This window comes from Bradysia coprophila, unplaced genomic scaffold, assembly GCF_014529535.1.
Source record: "Bradysia coprophila strain Holo2 unplaced genomic scaffold, BU_Bcop_v1 contig_138, whole genome shotgun sequence".
NCBI lineage: Eukaryota > Metazoa > Arthropoda > Insecta > Diptera > Sciaridae > Bradysia > Bradysia coprophila.
In genome coordinates, this window is record NW_023503409.1 from 10075508 (window position 1) to 10093865 (window position 18358).

General features: G+C 38.4%; 3 protein-coding genes and 1 long non-coding RNA gene across 5 annotated transcripts in view; 1 reads left to right on the forward strand and 3 right to left on the reverse strand.

Annotated features, from left to right (window-relative positions):
• Positions 1 to 2989: 2989 nt before the first annotated feature.
• LOC119074075 (maternal protein tudor-like) lies at positions 2990 to 8531 on the reverse strand. Of its 2 annotated transcripts, none has more exons than XM_037180019.1 (7): positions 8379 to 8531; positions 7493 to 8311; positions 6157 to 7431; positions 5852 to 6065; positions 5496 to 5758; positions 3528 to 5426; positions 2990 to 3454 (listed from the first exon to the last, which is right to left on the reverse strand). In XM_037180019.1, the coding sequence occupies exons 2-7, from the start codon at positions 8205 to 8207 to the stop codon at positions 3201 to 3203; spliced, it is 4620 nt and encodes a 1539-aa protein (XP_037035914.1). In that variant the 5' UTR covers positions 8208 to 8311; positions 8379 to 8531; the 3' UTR covers positions 2990 to 3200. The 2 variants fall into 2 exon arrangements, with proteins under 2 accessions (XP_037035914.1, XP_037035913.1); XM_037180018.1 differs by having other exon boundaries at positions 5852 to 6071.
• Positions 8532 to 9971: 1440 nt separating this feature from the next.
• Positions 9972 to 18358, reverse strand: part of LOC119074105 — a 220534-nt gene continuing 212147 nt past the window's right edge. Inside the window, exon 8 of the mRNA XM_037180072.1 lies at positions 9972 to 10059. The gene's annotated coding sequence lies outside the window, so the exon portion shown is untranslated. The remainder of the gene's footprint in view (positions 10060 to 18358) is intronic.
• LOC119074110 overlaps positions 12990 to 18358 on the forward strand; it is a 28381-nt gene continuing 23012 nt past the window's right edge. Inside the window, exon 1 of the long non-coding RNA XR_005087144.1 lies at positions 12990 to 13102. This is a non-coding gene — a long non-coding RNA (uncharacterized LOC119074110). The remainder of the gene's footprint in view (positions 13103 to 18358) is intronic.
• LOC119074091 lies at positions 13827 to 15602 on the reverse strand. The gene is made up of 2 exons (XM_037180051.1): positions 15548 to 15602; positions 13827 to 15480 (listed from the first exon to the last, which is right to left on the reverse strand). The coding sequence occupies exon 2, from the start codon at positions 15443 to 15445 to the stop codon at positions 14138 to 14140; it is 1308 nt and encodes a 435-aa protein (XP_037035946.1). The 5' UTR covers positions 15446 to 15480; positions 15548 to 15602; the 3' UTR covers positions 13827 to 14137.

The window sequence follows — 18358 nt, forward strand, 5'->3', positions numbered from 1 at the left end:
TTAGAGTGACCAAATTTTGAGCTACTCGAGCGTAGGATGAAAGGACTAATATTTTTAGCCCCGTACGAAGTACGAAGGGGCTTATAGGATTACGATGCCGTGTGTAATTGATGGAATTCGAAGCAGACGGTAAGGGCAAAGTGTTTGCCTATGTTCATAGATAACGAATCCGCAATAAAAATTTGGTCCGTCTGTCCGTCTGTCCGTCTGTCCGTCTGTCCGTCACGTCGATATCTTGAGTAAATCAAATCCGATTTCAAAAAATTTTTTTTCCCTGAAAGATAGTCAAAATAGTGAGGCTAAGTTCGAAGATGGGCATATTCGGGTCGGCCCTTCGTGAGTTAGGGCCACCTAAGTGATTTAAGGTCTTTTGGTGATATTTCTGGCAAAATAAACGAAGGAAATGTAAATGACACGGCAAATGATAGGTATTGTCAATACCAATCCAGGAAAAAAAAAGTTTTTTAAAATCGGGTGAGTGGACCGTGAGTTAGGGCCTTAGAAGTGAAAAGCTACTAGGGCCCTATGTGTATTTTACATAGAACTCAAGTAAATTTCATTCGTTTTTCGTAATTTTTGTGTCATTTGGAAGGTAATCAAAAGCCGAATAAAATGTTGTTGAAAAAAAAATTAAATTTGGGTCCTCGGACTAAGGCCGCTACTAGGGCCCTATGTGTATTTTACATATAGCTCGAGCAAATTTCATCCGTTTTTCGTAATTTTTGTTTCATTTGAAAGATAATCGAACACCGAATAGAATGTTGTTGAAAAAAAAATTAAATTTGGGTCCTTGGACTAAGGCCGCTACTAGGGCCCTATGTGTATTTTACATATAGCTCGAGCAAATTTCATCCGTTTTTCGTAATTTTTGTGTCATTTGGAAGGTAATCAAAGGCCGAATAGAATGTTGTTGAAAAAAAAATTAAATTTGGGTCCTCAGACTAAGGCCGCTACTAGGGCCCTATGCGTATTTTACATACAACTCGAGTAGATTTCATCCGTTTTTCGTAATTTTTGTTTCATTTGAAAGATAATCGAACACCGAATAGAATGTTGTTGAAAAAAAAAATTAAGTTTGGGTCCTTGGACTAAGGTCGCTACTAGGGCCCTATGTGTATTTTACATATAGCTCGAGCAAATTTCATCCGTTTTTCGTAATTTTTGTTTCATTTGGAAGGTAATCAAAGGCCGAATAGAATGTTGTTGAAAAAAAATTAAATTTGGGTCCTTGGACTAAGGCCACTACTAGGGCCCTATGTGTATTTTAAGGCCGAATAGAATGTTGTTGAAAAAAAAATTAAATTTGGGTCCTCGGACTAAGGCCGCTACTAGGGCCCTATGCGTATTTTACATACAACTCGAGTAAATTTCATCCGTTTTTCGTAATTTTTGTTTCATTTGAAAGATAATCGAACACCGAATAGAATGTTGTTGAAAAAAAATTAAGTTTGGGTCCTTGGACTAAGGTCGCTACTAGGGCCCTATGTGTATTTTACATATAACTCGAGCAAATTTCATCCGTTTTTCGTATTTTTTGTTTCATTTGGAAGGTAATCGAACACCGAATAGAATGTAGTTGAAAAAAAAAATTAAATTTGGATCCTCGGACTGAGGCCGATACTAGGCCCTATGTGTATTTATACTCAATAAATTAAAATTTTAGGTCAATTCGAAATTTGTGTTACATTTAAAAGGAACGTCGTACGGGGCTTCGTAATTGCGCTATGCGCAATTTTTAAGACGTACACATTTCATAAGAATTTTACTTTACCGACGTTTACGGGCGCAGTAGGTTTACGGTAAGAGTAGGGCGACGGACGAACTAGGGTCACGTACGCAATAGATGTACGGGTTTGTACGGGGCTCAGTCGCAGCAAACGCTCCGACTGTTCTGACGGCTCGTTTTGGGTTATGAGAGATAGAGAATTACTTTCTTCGGCAAAGTCTCAGAGTTTTACGAGTAGAACAGAGGGGCATATGTGAAAAATGTCGAAAGTTGGAAATGGGTGGGTCAATTATGTTTTTAGAGGTATTTCTTGAATGGTGACAGATAGAGAGTTACTTTCTTCGGCAAAGTCTCAGAGTTTTACGAGTAGAACAGAGGGGCATATGTGAAAAATGTCGAAAGTTGAAAATGGGTGGGTCAATTAGGGTTTTAGAGATATTTCTTGAATGGTGGCAGATAGAGAATTACTTTCGTCAAATTTTCGATTTTCGTCAAATTTTCTGAATTTCGTCAGATTTTGGAATTTCGTCAAATTTTCGATTTTCGTCAAATTTTCGATTTTCGTCATTTGTTAAGATTTGTTAAGACAAATTAAGATCTTCGAAGTTTTACATGTGCCACACTACAGTCAGAGGCAATGAATTTACAGCATGAACTTGCTTCAGTTCTTTTTCAGCTGATCCACACATACAATCAAAACAGTTTAAACGGTTGAAGCTAATGCATGCGAGCGTGGTTTGTTTGGATCAGCTGGAAAACACTGTCTCTTACTGTGTAGCTCCAATATTAATGTAAAACATCACCTTTTACGAATGGCTGGTTCGTCTGTTATCGACAGCGTCGGAAGCAGATCGTTTTATTTTCATATAAATTTTCTCGATCTTGTTGCCTTTGGGCGCTCAATAAGGGCTAGATTTAAAACTTGTTTGAATCGGTTGAAAATATTTAAATCAAAGGAAGAACCGACTCGATAAATTATGTTTGTTAAAATATGCTTGCCGTCTGTGAGAGGTTACGACGCCATACTTTTGACTATTTGTCCGGGATGCTTAACTTATCAAAATTTTATGGCTTTTCGACTAACGATTTTACGTCAGCGATCAAAAGAACTCCGAAGATGTTCTCTTCGACATGTTCCGGAGTAGTACTTCGGACACCTTACCGGTGGGCAAATTTTTGGCTGCATTGCGAACATCTGGTATTCGCATGAATGATCCACACATTAGTGATAAGTCTGGGTTTTCAGTTATTCAAAAAGACAGATGACAATAAATGGAACGAAAAATTTTATTTCGAAGTCGTTTTGCCTTATAAATTCCGTTGTTCTAATGCTGTCAGAAAGAAAAATGTTTGAATTTCAGTTTGAGTGCTTCTGCAGCTGCATAAGAAACTTGATGTTTGAAAATGGAAATTTTTGTGCTCAAAATGTAGTGATAATGACTGGCGTACGCTAACCATGAATCAATTTGTCTACTTAAAATTTCTCGCCTTGCACAAACAGTTGCACAATGGCCGGGCTGGATTCTTGCGAAATGAATCGTATCTCGTAGGTGTCGTCCCTGGACAATTTCTCGAATCTTTCAATCATTTGCGAACTGAATGTTCCGTACTTCGATTCCAGACAGCAACAAATCGTCAAGTGTCTGTGATGCTTAAGGTTTTCGGGCAGTTGTCGAAGGTCGGTCGAAAATGACTGATTTCCGTAGTCAACATAGTGGACGAGCGCACCTGAAAAGAGATGGAAATTTCGGCCGTTAACTTATGGGAGTGTGAAACAGCGATTCTTAGGGAATGTGCGAACCTCCTCGGCCCAATGACAATATCTTTGCTCTGTAGAAATTTCCATCGAAAAGAGCAGCACACATCTGGCCAACGACGACCTCTCCGAGTGCAGGCCATGAGTACGCGTGTTCCAGCGCGTACCACATTTCATCCAGTTTGCTGGAATCGCTCTCAATTTGAATGTAAAATTCGCTCGGTGAACCAAGAATGATGAAAGCTTTAAATATTTCCGATTTTGCAGCAGCGCTGTCACTGCTTTCAATCGTAGTCTCCAGTTGGTTAGCCGAATAATTATCACAAACGGGGGAAATTTCTTCCAAAATGCTTCGATGGTCGACCAACAGATTGATAGTGGATTTCTTTCCGGGACTAAGAACTTCCACTATGAAGATGGCTCCACCGTCAGTTAATTCAGCGAATAGGCGTTCGGCTCGCTCCGGCCAATACGGAATTTCCTTTGGCTTCACCATTGAACAATGCTTTGCGAGAGAAGGGGCGTTTGCTATCGGCGTTGGAAGAATTCGAAGTTCAGTCGTCATCGTCGAGTAGCCATAATCGACGAAAAACACTTCGGTTGCGTTTGCTTTGCATGACAGTACTCTGGCTCGATACCACAATTTATCGTGCGGATCTCTGGCTGCACAGGCGAGTCCTTCCTTGATATTTCGCATCACTTCGAATTTCGAAACATCCAGCAGGTAGTCAGCGACTTTTCGCAGGGTGTCTACGTCACTTTCCATTTGGATGTAAAAGTCTGATATCGAGTTGATATGACTGACGTAACAATTTGTGCCGCTTCTAATCGACTCCAATTTGATGGCGTGACCAGCCCAGATCAGCTCTTGCATTATATCCCGATCTGCGTCGTACAAATTGACCAAATTGTTGGACTTTCCCTTGCAAACATACTCGAACTCCAATTCTCTGTCCATCAAATTTGTCAGCACTTCACACGCCTCCTGACTCCACTCCATTCGATCTTTCGGTTCTAGCGGCAATGCACACGGAATGGCAAATGCTGGTAACTGATCGAATGCATCTGTCGTTGCCTTGATTAAGCTATTGTCGGTGATGGTGTCCGTGTTGCCATAGTCGATGAATAAAATCGACGTAACGCCTGAGCCGGAATCAATGATGGTAGCACGGTACCATTGATTATCAACGGAATACCGAGCAATGCAACGTGTGTCCGTGGAAAAATCTTCTAGAGGAGGTAGTGACGGAGCGACGATTTGAATTTCCTCTCGTAGTTCGTCTAAAGCCGTGCTTATCGACGACATTTGCAGATAAAATCGATCAGGGCGATTAACATGAATGATATAGGCGTTCGCCTTGGATATTTTTCCGTCGTTGACATAATTCGGTTTGTGTTCATTCGCCGGCTGAATACGTTGAACGCTTGCTGGTGCAGATTTCGGTGGTACGGGGTCACTGCGCACATTATTTGCAACTGCAGGCGTCGACTTAACGTCCTGATTTTCTTTCTCTTTTCGAGCCTGTAATCGAGCAACCTTCTGCAGCGTTTCAATGTGAGCGATTTGCTTCTTCAGGTCGTCGATACTCATCGATTTGCAACAATTTTTCTGCTTAATTGTCGTGGTAATGCTGTCGTCGTCTATGAACATGTCAACGATCCAACTTCGATCGCAGAATTCCAGAACTTTTAGGTCCAGTGAGATGCCCGCAGTTAATTTCACAATTTCGTCCACCGATGTTTCTCGGTCGCTGTACACTTTTTGCAGCGGCAAGTACACTTTGACGGCCAAGGCAGGAGTGTTGAAAAATTTCGAATCCAATCGCTTGACGAGGCTCTTCGGAATCGACTCACAGTTGCCATAATCCAAATATCGAACGTTGACATCGGACTGCGTATCCGAAATGATTTCCGCGCGGTACCAGTTTTCATCTGATGACTTCACTGCAAGTCAAAATGAAAAATTTAGCAAAAATTATCCAAATTCTCTGAAATGAAAATGGGAAAACCTACCAGCACACAACGTTCCCGGTGCAAACACCTTCCGTTGGTCACCCATTATGTCGCATTCTTGCAGAAGACCGTCGCTTTCGTCATAGAACTCGAATAATTCATTCAGCAACGATTCCACCAAACCTAGCGCAGTTAGGCTTTGAACGTAGGCAACGTTGTACGCTTCCCAATGCATCACATACACTTGGAAGTTGTTCGAGAAAAATGGCAAATTGCAGATGAGAGATGAAGATGTTTCGCCGATCAAAGGAGTAACGGACAATCTGTAAAATGGAAATTCGAAAATTTATAATTCGTCCTGCGAAACAGCTCCGACAACAATAACCAAAACATGTGAGGAAGCTGCTAAAACTTACACTTTTCTAACCAATACGGATTCAATTCGAATTGGAATCGTTGCGCCTTTCGGTAATTTCGTGTCAAAATGCCTTGAGCTAGAGCTGGTCTTATGATACAAAGCAGCAAAAGTTGTTTCACAGCCGTATATGACGATTTGGAAAGAATTCGGATCTTGGAAGGATACAATTTTTGCCAACACAGTCTGGCCGACTAGACGGTCTATGTCGATATCTGCAACTGAAAGGAGAATTCGTTATGAACGACCATTCATTAGAGTGTGACCACGATGCATCATCCACACTTGTGACTACTGTGTATCTACCTTGCATGCTACTTCCTAGATCGTGTGAACATGATGAATTTCGTGAATTTGGAATGGCACGGCAATCCGAAATTGGTGATGTCGATTGTGTTGTCGACTCTCTTGCCGACTGTGATGTCGATTCCCTTGCCGACTGTATCGTCGATTGTGGTGTCGATTCCCTTGCCGACTGTATCGTCGATTGTGGTGTCGATTCTCTTGCAGACTGTGTTGTCGATTGTCGTGTTGATTCTCTTTTCTGTAGTGCTTGTTGTCGGAATTCACGGAACTTTTCTTGCGGTAAGCTCAATTGCATCAAACGCATTGACAAGTCCAAGACTGGGACTGCCTTTACGTCAACCAAATTGACCAATATGGTGCCATTAACAGTTCCGAATGTGCTTACTTGAAATTTACGTCGATCACCATTTGAGTGCTCCGCCAAAAATTCGAATTTATCGATTACTGTCCTGGTTGCTTTGAGAGACTCGAATCCGAGTATGCAGCAGGGTATCGCTTGCTTCGGCATCAGCAGAAATTCGTTGCCAATTTCCTTCAACTTATTGATCTCAATCCTCAGTTCGATGCCATAATCAACGAATCTGGTCAATGCGTCCTTTCTGCCGATGTTCAGGATTTCAGCCCGATACCATTCCGAATCGTTCTTGTACGAAGCTGCACAAGCCATACCGATTTGGGGTTTGAGAATCGTTGGCGCAGTCGGACAGTAGTCACATAGTCTATCCATCATGGCGTCGTATTCGGCAATGCTTGTGGTTAGCTGCACAGAGAATAGTGTTGGTGATTCCACATAACGGATGACAACTAAATCCCCATCTTTCAGAGACGTTGGACAAGCGAATTTAGGCACTTCATAAGTCGTGGATGGTGTTTCGTCTAGATGGGTTGAAGGCAGGTTTTGTACCACCAACTCACTCATCTTGTCGAGAATTTCGTCGAATTTTTTATTCGATTCCGCGATGTCGTCGAATTGTTTATCGAAACCATTGAGTGCCGGAACACTCATTGTGTCCTCATTTTCCGCAAACAATAAGCCATCGACGAATAGCTGCACAACGGCCGGATTAGATTCCATCGAAACGAATTTCATTTCGTACACATCGTCCCGCGATAAACTTTCAAATTTCTCAATCAGCCGCGGACTGAATGTTCCATGCTTCGATTCGAGACGACAAAGAATGGCCAAACGTTTGAGGTGTTGAAGATTGTCGGGCAGCTTTCGTAGATCGGTTGAAATCGCCTTGTTCCCGTAGTCAATGTAGTGGACGGTTGCACCTGAAATAATTTTTGTTTCGGTTCAGAATCAGACGATGCGTTTTCCAGCATTGAAACAAACCTTTGTCATCCGATGATAAGATAATGCCTCGATAGTAACAGCCATCGAAAAGAGCTGCACACATCTGGCCAATCAGCTTCTTATTGAAGACAGCCCATGTAGGTGCAGGTTTCAACAGAGCTTCAATTCGATCCAATTCGCTCTGATTGCTCTCCAATTGTATGTAAAACTGTTCCGGCGATCCATCAACAATGAAAGCCTTAAATGGTTCCTGTTCCTTGATAACTGTCGCTCCAGTTTGGGGTATGTCATCCCGTTGTGTTTTGCATGGTACGATGGAATCGTCACGTTCTTCTTTACTCGAATGGTGAAGTTGAATGTCACCTTCTTGGCTGGAGTTATTGATTTCGGAGCTAGTTCTTGAAACGGTATAAACCGAAGTGGCTGAGTCGTGCGCTATGACATCAACTTGTTTGGCGATTTCCTTCAACATCTTGACATGGCCCGGTAGAATTTCGAAAGACTCCGGGTCTGACGAGAACATGTGGTAATAGTCCTTGTCATTCGCACCAGGCGGGATGTACATCCACATTTTCGTTCGAGCGAACGTCTCGAGCGATTTCAAGTCTTCGTCGGTTAGCGCTTTAACGCTTAATGCGTTGTCATAGCCACGCAATCTCAACAGATTTTTCACATAAGTCGGAATGGTGCATCTCACTTGAGCCTCAACTTGATTCCAGAAGTCATCTGTTGCACACACCTCGCCTGAAGTCATGTTGCAAAAACAGTGGCGACGAAAAGCTAGTTGAGTTTGAGGTTATGAATTATGACGAGCGACGATTAGCGTATTGCCACAAAATACACGTCCTGTTAGCACAGCTTTACACATGAAAGAGAAAATGGAAATTATTCGAATCAACACCGGAAAAGTTAGTTTGAAATTTACAATTAACTGCTGAAAATTGTTCACCGAAAAATTAGAGAAAAGTCTGCAATTTACTGAAATGTCTGTGTTGATGTTCACTCAACCGTAGCAAAATTTCAATTATGAAAAGAGCCAATAGAACCACGACGTGATTGAATGGAATCAGACGGATCAAATGAGATAGTATTTGTTTCAGTCGTTTCACGAGGGGTAAATTAATAGCAACGGGTTTTATGACAGACCAAGCGAAGTTGTTTACGAGCAGCTTATGGGAGGTACTTTTGGAAATTGGTTGTTTTTATTATTTGCACAGAGAGATTCTTTTGAAAAACAGCCTACCGAAATCGGGCGTGTTTTCTAGTGGAACTTTTTATAGGTACCTAGAAAGGACTTCGACCCTAGAAGCCAAAACCACTCTCAAAAAAATTCTTCGAAGCTTTTTTGGCTGGTGAAAGGTAATCGAAAGCCGAAAATTTGCAATTTCTTACCAAAATTCCTCCGGATACACGAGCCGTACAGGGTCGTGTGGGGTGTCATTACAAAGGTAATCACGGTTGCTAGGAATCTCGCGCCGCGTCATTCACAATAATTATCATTTTGACACATTTTGTATAAGGAAGATGTCACTTTGTGGATTATTGTGAATGACGCGGCGCGAGATTCCTTAACACCGTAATCACATGTTCTATTGAGCCGAATATAGACTCATTGGTTTTAAAATGATTCCACACAGAAATATGTGCAGTTGAAGTTTTCAACAGAAAACTTGCACTTTTCTTACCAATATTTCTCCAGTTACACGAGCCGTACATGGTGGTGTGGGGTATCATTTGAAAGGTAATTTTATGTGCTTTTGGGCCAAATAAGTCTTATGGGGTTTGTATGCATATGCGATGAAATATGGACACTTAAACATTTCAACTTCTCATATTTCATCGTAGATGCTTTCAAACCCCCATAAGACCCTATTTGGCCCAAAAGCACATAAAATTACCTTTCAAATGATACCCAACACCACCATGTACGGCTCGTGTAACTGGAGAAATATTGTTAAGAAAAGTGCAAGTCTTCGGTTGAAAACTTCAACATCACATATTTCAGTGTCGATGAATTTTAAACCCAATAAGTCTCTATTCGGCTCAATAGTACATGTGATTACCTTTGTAATGACACCCCACACGACCCTGTACGGCTCGTGTATCCGGAGAAATTTTGGTAAGAAAAGTGCAAGTTTTCGGTTTTTGATCACCTTTCACCAGTCACAAAAGCTTCGAAGAATTTTTTTGAAAGTGGTTTTGGGTTCTAGGGTCGAAGTACTTTCTAGGCACATATAAAAAAGTCCACTGGAAAATGCGTCCGATTTCGGTAGGCTGTTTTTCAAAAGAATCCCTCACAGTGATATAACCCACCATAGCCTGGTTTCTTATGTCGATAGGGTTTTGCTCGATTCAGAACTTTTTTGATTTTTGACGACGGGATATGATTGGGGGGCCAGACTTTCCAAACTAAATTTTGTTCGTGGGAGTTTTGAATCGGTAGATCTGGAAGTATTAGTCACCAGCTTTCCATGTTCAGACGTTGCGAATCGGCAACGGACACATTAGAACATCTCTATGAGTAAGTGTTACATAAAAAGCGAATGAAGGAAAAATAATCTTGCCCAGCCGCGGATTTGAACACGGGACCTCTCGATTATGAGTCGAGAGCTAGAGCCAAAGTCTCGGGTTCAGACAAAATGATATTTACTTCGAATGCCTTTATGTTGTTGAGCATGCTAGATTGAATGTGTGGTGTAGTGTGTGTGAATGGTCTGTACATAGATATTACTCAATCATTCAACATGCCGTTTGTACAAACCCCATATATCTTGGCGTATCTTTAATCTCTTTTCGCACTACTACAAATGTAACCAATTTGTGGAAATCACAAATTTTGTGTATTACACTTAATTTTTGTGAAATTCGTGTTTTTCACAAAAAAATACAAATTTGTGATTTATGAAATCAGAAGCCATATGGGATATTTTTGAAACTTTTATTTTAAAGTTAAGAAAAAAAAAAGTTTTACAAAGTAAGTAACAAAACGGCAGATAAATAATTGAGTATCGGATGTCAAAAAAATTAAGAAATGCAGATAAATAAACTAAGACCTGAGATTAAATAAGAAGAAATGGGGATAAATCATTAACAAAGGGAGATAATTTGATTGGAAACGGAGTTATCTCCTTTTTTAAATCTCTTATCTCAGTTTTTAGTTGTTTATCTCCGTTTGAGATCTCTTAGATTTTTCAATTTTTAATCACTGATGTTATCTCCTTTTCTGAAATTATTATCTCAACTTTTTAATATGTTTTATCCCCGGTTTTATTTCCATTCCACACATTTGTTATTTCCATATCTAGTTATAATATCTCCACAACCGATTTTTATCTTTGTATGGCAAACCAAACACCTTCCTAATACAATTTATTGAAGGGTGAACTCAGTTGCTGTCTATAATTTGGTTCTGTAAATTTAAATTTTAAATAAAACAAATGACACAGACTAATTATTAGACGACGCGAGAGAAAAAAAAATTAACTCCTAAGTTACCGACACCGTTCCGGCGCCCGGCTCGCATTGCGGCCCTCCGCTTCGCTCCGGGGCAATGGGCCGGATCGCTCGGCGTGTTAAAACGCTTTTTTTGTACAATAAAAATTGGTATTCATTTCGTAAAAAGGGGAATTCTGTAGATACGAACTAAACTTATTTACGTTACATTTCGTAAAAGGATGAAGAAAGTTAGAGAGAAAATCTTGAGATATTCCACGAAACAACTCCCACTTACAGTTTGATAAAAATTATAAAAAATTTGATATAAATGGAGATAACAAAATGTGTTATGGAGATATGAAACCCCAAAATGGAGAGATAGAAAATTGGAGATAATAAAATCTAATTTCGGAGATAATAAATTGAGTTTTGGAGATAATGTAACTAGATATGGAAATATTACATGTATGAAATGGAGATAAAATAAATTAAAAAGTTGAGATTTTAGTGATCTTGAATTGAGATCTCAACTCAATTCCTAACTATCTTTTCGCCGTTCAGGCGTTTGGTTGGTTCCTAGGGACCTCATCCTTTTACGAAATGTAACGTAAATGAGTTGAGTTCGTCCCTACAGAATTCCTCTTTTTACGAAATGAATACCAATTTTTATTCCACAAAAAAAAACGTTTTAACACGCCGAGCGATCCGGCCCATTGCCCCGGAGCGAAGCGGAGGGCCGCAATGCGAGCCGGGCGCCGGAACGGTGTCGGTAACTTAGGAGTTAATTTTTTTTTCTCTCGCATCGTCTAATAATTAGTCCGTGTAATTCTTCTAGCCGTAAAGGCGTTTACTTCGTTCCTAAGTAATTCATCCTTTTACGAAATGTAACGAAGGAGTTTAGTTCGTTTTTAAATTAGATCCCTCCAACCAATGTATGTTACGTTAGGCCCTACATGTTTCTCTAGCATCGAACGAAACACTTGCACGGTACATTTCGTAAAAGGATACATTCCACTAGGAATCCTAGTCTAGGATCGAGCGAAAGAATAAGTGTTATGAATTCACAAAATTTCACAAAATAATATTTGTAATTTCCACAAATCTCAACAAATTTTGTGATTTCCACAAATCACAAAAAAAATTGTAATTTCCACAAATCGGTTACATTTGTAGTGGTACGAAAAGAGATTAAAGATACGCCAAGATATATGGGGTTTTGTACAAAACTTTATTTTACCTGGAAAATTAATTAATTCCAGGCGTGGCGATCTAATATGCAAAACCAAAAGAACATACCTCTTTTCCACTTTATTCGGGGCTTTTCACTGAGACACCAAAAACAAAGAAACTTCTTTTCTCATTTAATGGCAAGATTTCCACTGAGACATTAAAACAACAAACTCCTTTCCTCATTCATCAAAATTTCTCCCTCAATCATTCAATATACCTTCCATTAAATATGCCTGTGGTACAAAACTGATGTGAATCTATATAATAATTTAAAAAGACAGACCCATCTTCAGGGTGAAATCGATGAAAGAAGTTTGACGCTTCACAATTTTCCTTTAAATTATTGCTGCTTCTCGTAGATCGCTTCTGGCGATCTGAAATTCATAGAGGAGATATCTCATAGAATTCTGCATTAAATAAGCGAAACTTGTAGAGGTTCGAAATCCCATTTTCAGTGTGAAATCAATGATATAAGTTTGAAGCAAAAATTGGGACGCTTTAAACTTATTTCGTTGATTTGACATTGAAGATGAGTTTTTCTTCTTCTACAAGCAGAATTCAATAAGCTATCTGACCATACCAATTTAAGCTCACAAGACTCCATGTCCGAAGAGCTGGGAGCACGCCGCACACGCTTGACGACATGAACTTGAATTTTCAAGCGATAGCTTTGATCAGTGCAAGATGAATTTCAAATGTCGATGCAGAGGTTGTATTGTCGCTGTCGACCATCCAAATCGAAGTTACTCGCAAAATCAATTGTTGAGTTTTGGTCGTAGATTGAAGATCTTGCGCAGATACAAATCGGTAATTTTGCGAATTTATTATCGTATGAGGTGTCATCATTATAATCGTCTGATGAAACTATACAACAATAGATTGTGGATTCGAGCACTGTTTCACAGGACTCTCAATGACTGACGCTGTCGGCAAGTCGGTCACTTCTGTCACTTCACCGAACAATATTTTCATAGACAATGTGATGTCAATTTATATTCTCAACCATTACTGCGATGGATAAAGGGTTTAAATTGGCAAGGATGGTTGCAAGCTGGTCTGAGATGGCGAAACGATTGTGTGTGTGAGGCAAAATCGAATGTTCAATCTTCAAATTAAAGTTTCGGAAAACGAAGATGTTTTATGGCAACAAAACAACGATTATCCTTGAAAATATACACGATCATTTAAGCCACCAAAACATCAAGAAATTCCAGAAGAATCTGAAAGTCTAGTACGAAGATTTGGAATTTTTTTTTTGCGCAGCATGCGTCATGGGAAAATTACTCGTTTACCATTCTCTAAAAGCATCAAAAAATCTCAAAAGGTTGGTGAATTGGTACTCGGTCGAGATACTTTTAAGAAATGGAATCCTGAGTCGAAGACGGAAATACTCACGAGTGGTGAACCACTTCCACATAACCGCCGAAAAATCCTATTAATCCAGCATGAAATAATTCAAATAATCACAAGCCAAAAAATAGTGGTTCACCCCTTGAATATTCGTTGATACCAAAGGATACAGAATTTGGTTACCCGAAGAAAAGAAGATTGTTATTTTTGAATCGACTCCAAACGCATTTTTAGTTTCTTTTTACTTAAAATTATTATAATTGTGCCGTGCTCCGTGGCGTCTTTGAATCATTTTGGTTAATGATGGGACTCAAGTCGAAGTTTCAAAGTCTTAATGAATTGAAAGATTGTGTTTGCGATAGACATAATTTATAAAAATTTATTTTAACATTTATTATGTGGTTTTGTCAATAAAAAAATATGCTTACGCTTGCACTGATAACCATTTGAACTAATTATAACGATTCTATTTTAAAATCTCTTTATTATTGCAGAATTTTTGTTGAAGATAACTCAAAATATTCGCGTGGAACAAACGCGAAAATTCAATAATGATTTTTTAGGTTCATTCTAACTTACAAATTCTTTAAACGAAAATCAAAACGACAAAAATTCTTTATTTTGTATCGACGCATTCGTGATAACATTACGATTTTGTGCATATGGTAGTTAATGACCCGCTATTGCACAAGCCGCTCCAATAACTGCAGTAATAGCCGATGTAATTGCCCCAGCTACAGGAACAAGAGAAGAAATCGGTGAAATGATTCCAAAGGCACTTGAACATGACGCACCATTTGAATTCGAAGTGTGAGTGTCTAATGATAACTTCATTATATCAACTCTCGATTTCAAATTGGATATTAGATCATGTACCTCTTCAAATTTAAGCGTAATTTCATTTTTTAGCTTATGAACTTTGTTTTGCAAATCCCTAATATGGTCACTGTTTTGTATGATTTGAATATCTTGATGCAATGAATGAATTTTATCTAATAAAGTCCCAAAATTCTGTTGCTTCCATTCTTTTCGTTTTTTTTCAATTTCGGTCGCCGAGTCACCGGGACTTGCTCGAAAGTTCAAGTTATTTGTCCAATATTCAAAATTGTCTTGCCATTCCGTCAACAATTTCAGATATTGTTGTTCGTAAAATTCATAAGATAACAAAACATCACTGATTATTATGAATTTTCTCTTGGTTAACGTTCCATTCTGATGATAATCGTTAGATTCATTGATTTTGAAATGTATCAGGTTCGATTTGGCCATTGACACCTCAATTACAAAACCGTACTCATAACTTATTCCATTTTTCAGATCATACGCTCTAATGATATCTAGCATGTTTTGCGTTGAAAATAAGTGTATGGTCTTCACTTGTTCATCTTTTTGATTTTTTATTACTATTGTTGCGAAGATCTCAGTGGAAGAACCACCACCAAAAGTTATATTATTTCCAAAAAAGATGATTTTTTCATTTTCGGCATCCAACCCGATTTCGCCTCTAAATTTATGATCCGAACCCACCATTTTCATAATTGGTTTACCAAACTTGTAATAATATTGATAATAATCATCAAAATTATTAAATTCACGTAAAAACATACATCGGCCTTGTTCAGCCAGGTAATTGAAATCTCTTTGAATTTGAATAGAAAATGGTGTTACTGATGGGCCATCTATGACGCAACGTTTGTTCGTTAAATGAGAAATTCTTTCTCTTGCTAAAGGAACGATTGATGATAAGTTTACAGACCTGACTTCTCCCGATCTATATGTGACTTTTGGGATAATACCGACAAAGAGTGCCGTATTCTCTTCATCCGAATAACGCTTTATCCGTCGAACATTATGGTTTGCAATAAGACCGTTATGAACCAATTTTTGCAAATAAGTAGTTGATGAAGGTTGGCTTGAGTTGGCTGTCGCGCTTGCTACGATCGCCAACATTCCTATGAGCAACCCAAGAAGTTTCATAGCTTTTGGCAAGGCTTTTGGTCAACAAACTTTTACTGAAAATAATTGGACGGACTTTTAGATTTGAAAAATTCAATTATATTTAATCACCAGCTTACTCACTTGCTTGTCAGATTGATTGTTACTCGTTCGGATTCTGTTGAATCACTAACTGCTAATGTTTATCAAATGTGTTTTTAATATTGTTCAGGGAATAACCAGACGATTCTAAACTAGGTCCCACCTTTGGGGCGTGTCAGGTCCCTTGACTGATAACTTTTCCAAAATAATGTTGGCCATTGGTAAACTTTTTAATCAATTATATTACACTATTATAAATATCTGAATTTATTTTAACTGATTTTTTCATCTTTACGGACAATTTCTGAATTCCAAGCAAATGACAATATTTGACCTTAAAAAATTTGTTTGAATTGTTGAGTTGAGTTCAACCATAACGTATGATCTGAAGATCTAAAAATAGTACATTTTCTAACTTGGTGTATATTTCGAGAATAACTTCGTATGTACAATTGTATATAACGAGCGCCAGCGAGTGTATATACAATTGTACATAAGAAGTGATTCGAGAAATATACACCAAGGTAGAACAATGTTTTATCTCCTGCAAGCTGATATTGGATAATTCACACATAACCCACCTAGGGTAAATTTACTTTCCATCTACATATTTGAAAGAAAAAAAATCGCCGAACGGCGGAAGCGAACACGGGACCAGCAGCATATCAACCAAACATGAAGACCACTACGCCAACAAATCACATAACGCGATGTAATTGGTGTCGGTAGTGGTTCGTTAGTCACTTCTACATCGATCAAATAATCAGAGTAGTCGGAATGATGTGATTTGAACGAAATGTTGAGGTGGATAGTATATGTGTGTGTGTGTATAATAAACAAAATATCTCGACTAGCCTTAAACTTTGTGTTAGTTTTCCAGGATCGGGGAAGCTTCCAAGAGTAATCGAACAGTTGTGATGAAATCAGATTAAATAATCTAACACACCCCCTCAATTCGATACCTTTAACCCCACAAAAATTAAATGTTGTCACTCCGCATTCGTTCAATCGTCCAATAAATCCAATAAGACCCGCGTTGTTTACTATTGTAGTAAGTAAGCAACTCGTTTCAATTACGGCCGTCGATTCGCTCTGGCCGCAAACTTCTCGCTTGTTCGAGCTGTCTAATATTGCAATTTGATACCGCTACTCGTGTGAACTTCACACTCGTCGGAGTTGTCTAATGTTAGATTTGCTTATGTAACTTTTATTTACGCATTTCAATTGCATTTCTATTTTTTTGACGTAACTTCCGAAGCGTTGATCACACATAGCTTATCGCCGAACTTGACCTTCCAAATGTCAAATGTATAATTTTAGGAACCTAAATTTTTCACTCTTTTCTGCCAGCCAAAAGAATAGGACATTAAATTGTCAATTATATCAACAGAGTAAATCCTGTTTTTCTGGAATAGTTTCCAGATCCTTAGGCTCACATGACCTATCTTCCAACTAAACGAACTTAAGAGGGTACAAGGGTTTAGCTTCGGACAAGAACCAAAATTGCGCGAAAAATAGGGCATATTTAGGAACATAATTCTCAGAACTCAAGAGATGGAATACAGCAAAAAGGGGATTAACGATTAATTTGAGCCTTACTTAACAGAAATTTGTTTTCGCATTTATAAAATTACTTGATTTTCACAATTATTTTTCACAATTAAAACACGTCTGCAAGGCAAAATTTTTTTCCACTTTAGGTACATTTTTTCGGCAGTACATCGGGAATAAACACATAAGTTGCTATATCAAAACCGTTCCTTATGTCGCTGACCACGAAAATGTGTTTTCCTTTTTCTAAAATTCCTTTTTGTTTTGATGAAATTAATAAAAATCAAAAAATTTTCTACCACGGCGGCCATCTTGTTTTCACACTATTTCTATGGTGGCCGTCCTCGATGTTCCAGATTCTTTTGTTATTGAAGACACAATGAGCGTTTCATTTGAATTAAAAGAGGTGGCGCCATAGTATTTGGTTTATGTCCACAGCTAAACCCTTGTACCCTCTTAATTCACGCCGTAAGTGCGGTCGAAATTCAAAATGGAACGTGCAGAGGTCTTTCTAACGTAGCGTCATTTTCATTAAATGAAGCGTTGAAATGTATTTTTCGGTTCACTTTTTAATCGAATCGTTCACTTAAAATTCAAATTTTAGGCACACTTACGGCGTGAATTCCTTGTCGATTAAAACCAATTTCATGAAAATCGATTAAGAATTACTCAAGTTATCGTCGTGATAAAAAGAAAATTGTTATAAACAATTACGTTAATGTACAGTAGTGCGCTCAAAGTAAATGGATTTTCAAATATACTTTTCCGCACTAGTGAGTAAAAGTGACGTTTGGAAAAATGAAGATACCACTCCTGTACGTACATAAAATCCGAAAATCATGTTGCTAACTTGTGCCTAAACTGGAATTTTGCGCATAGGATGTGTTGTCAACCTCGGCTTTCACTTTCACTTTTCACTTCTATTGCGCAAAATGACCATTAAGGCACATGTAAGCAAAATAGCTATTTTCATCATATTTCATACATTGTGTGGGTTACAAACATTTTAGGGTATTTTCTGGCGTAAGACTCTTGACTTTCATTCAAAAGGGAATAAAAAAAATCTGTTTTTTTTTAAAGATGATTCACCATTTCATAAACAAACATATACACTGATTTGGTGCCACATTGATGGGCTATTTATATTTTGTAAAACTGTTAAAAAACATTTTTCTTATCAAAATAGCTTTGAAGCTTGAGCAAAACAGCCATGCAGAACAAAAATTCATCAATCGGCATTTGTCGAATGGATTTTTGATTTACTTTTAAGTATTAACTGATTTATGCCATTTATTTAATATT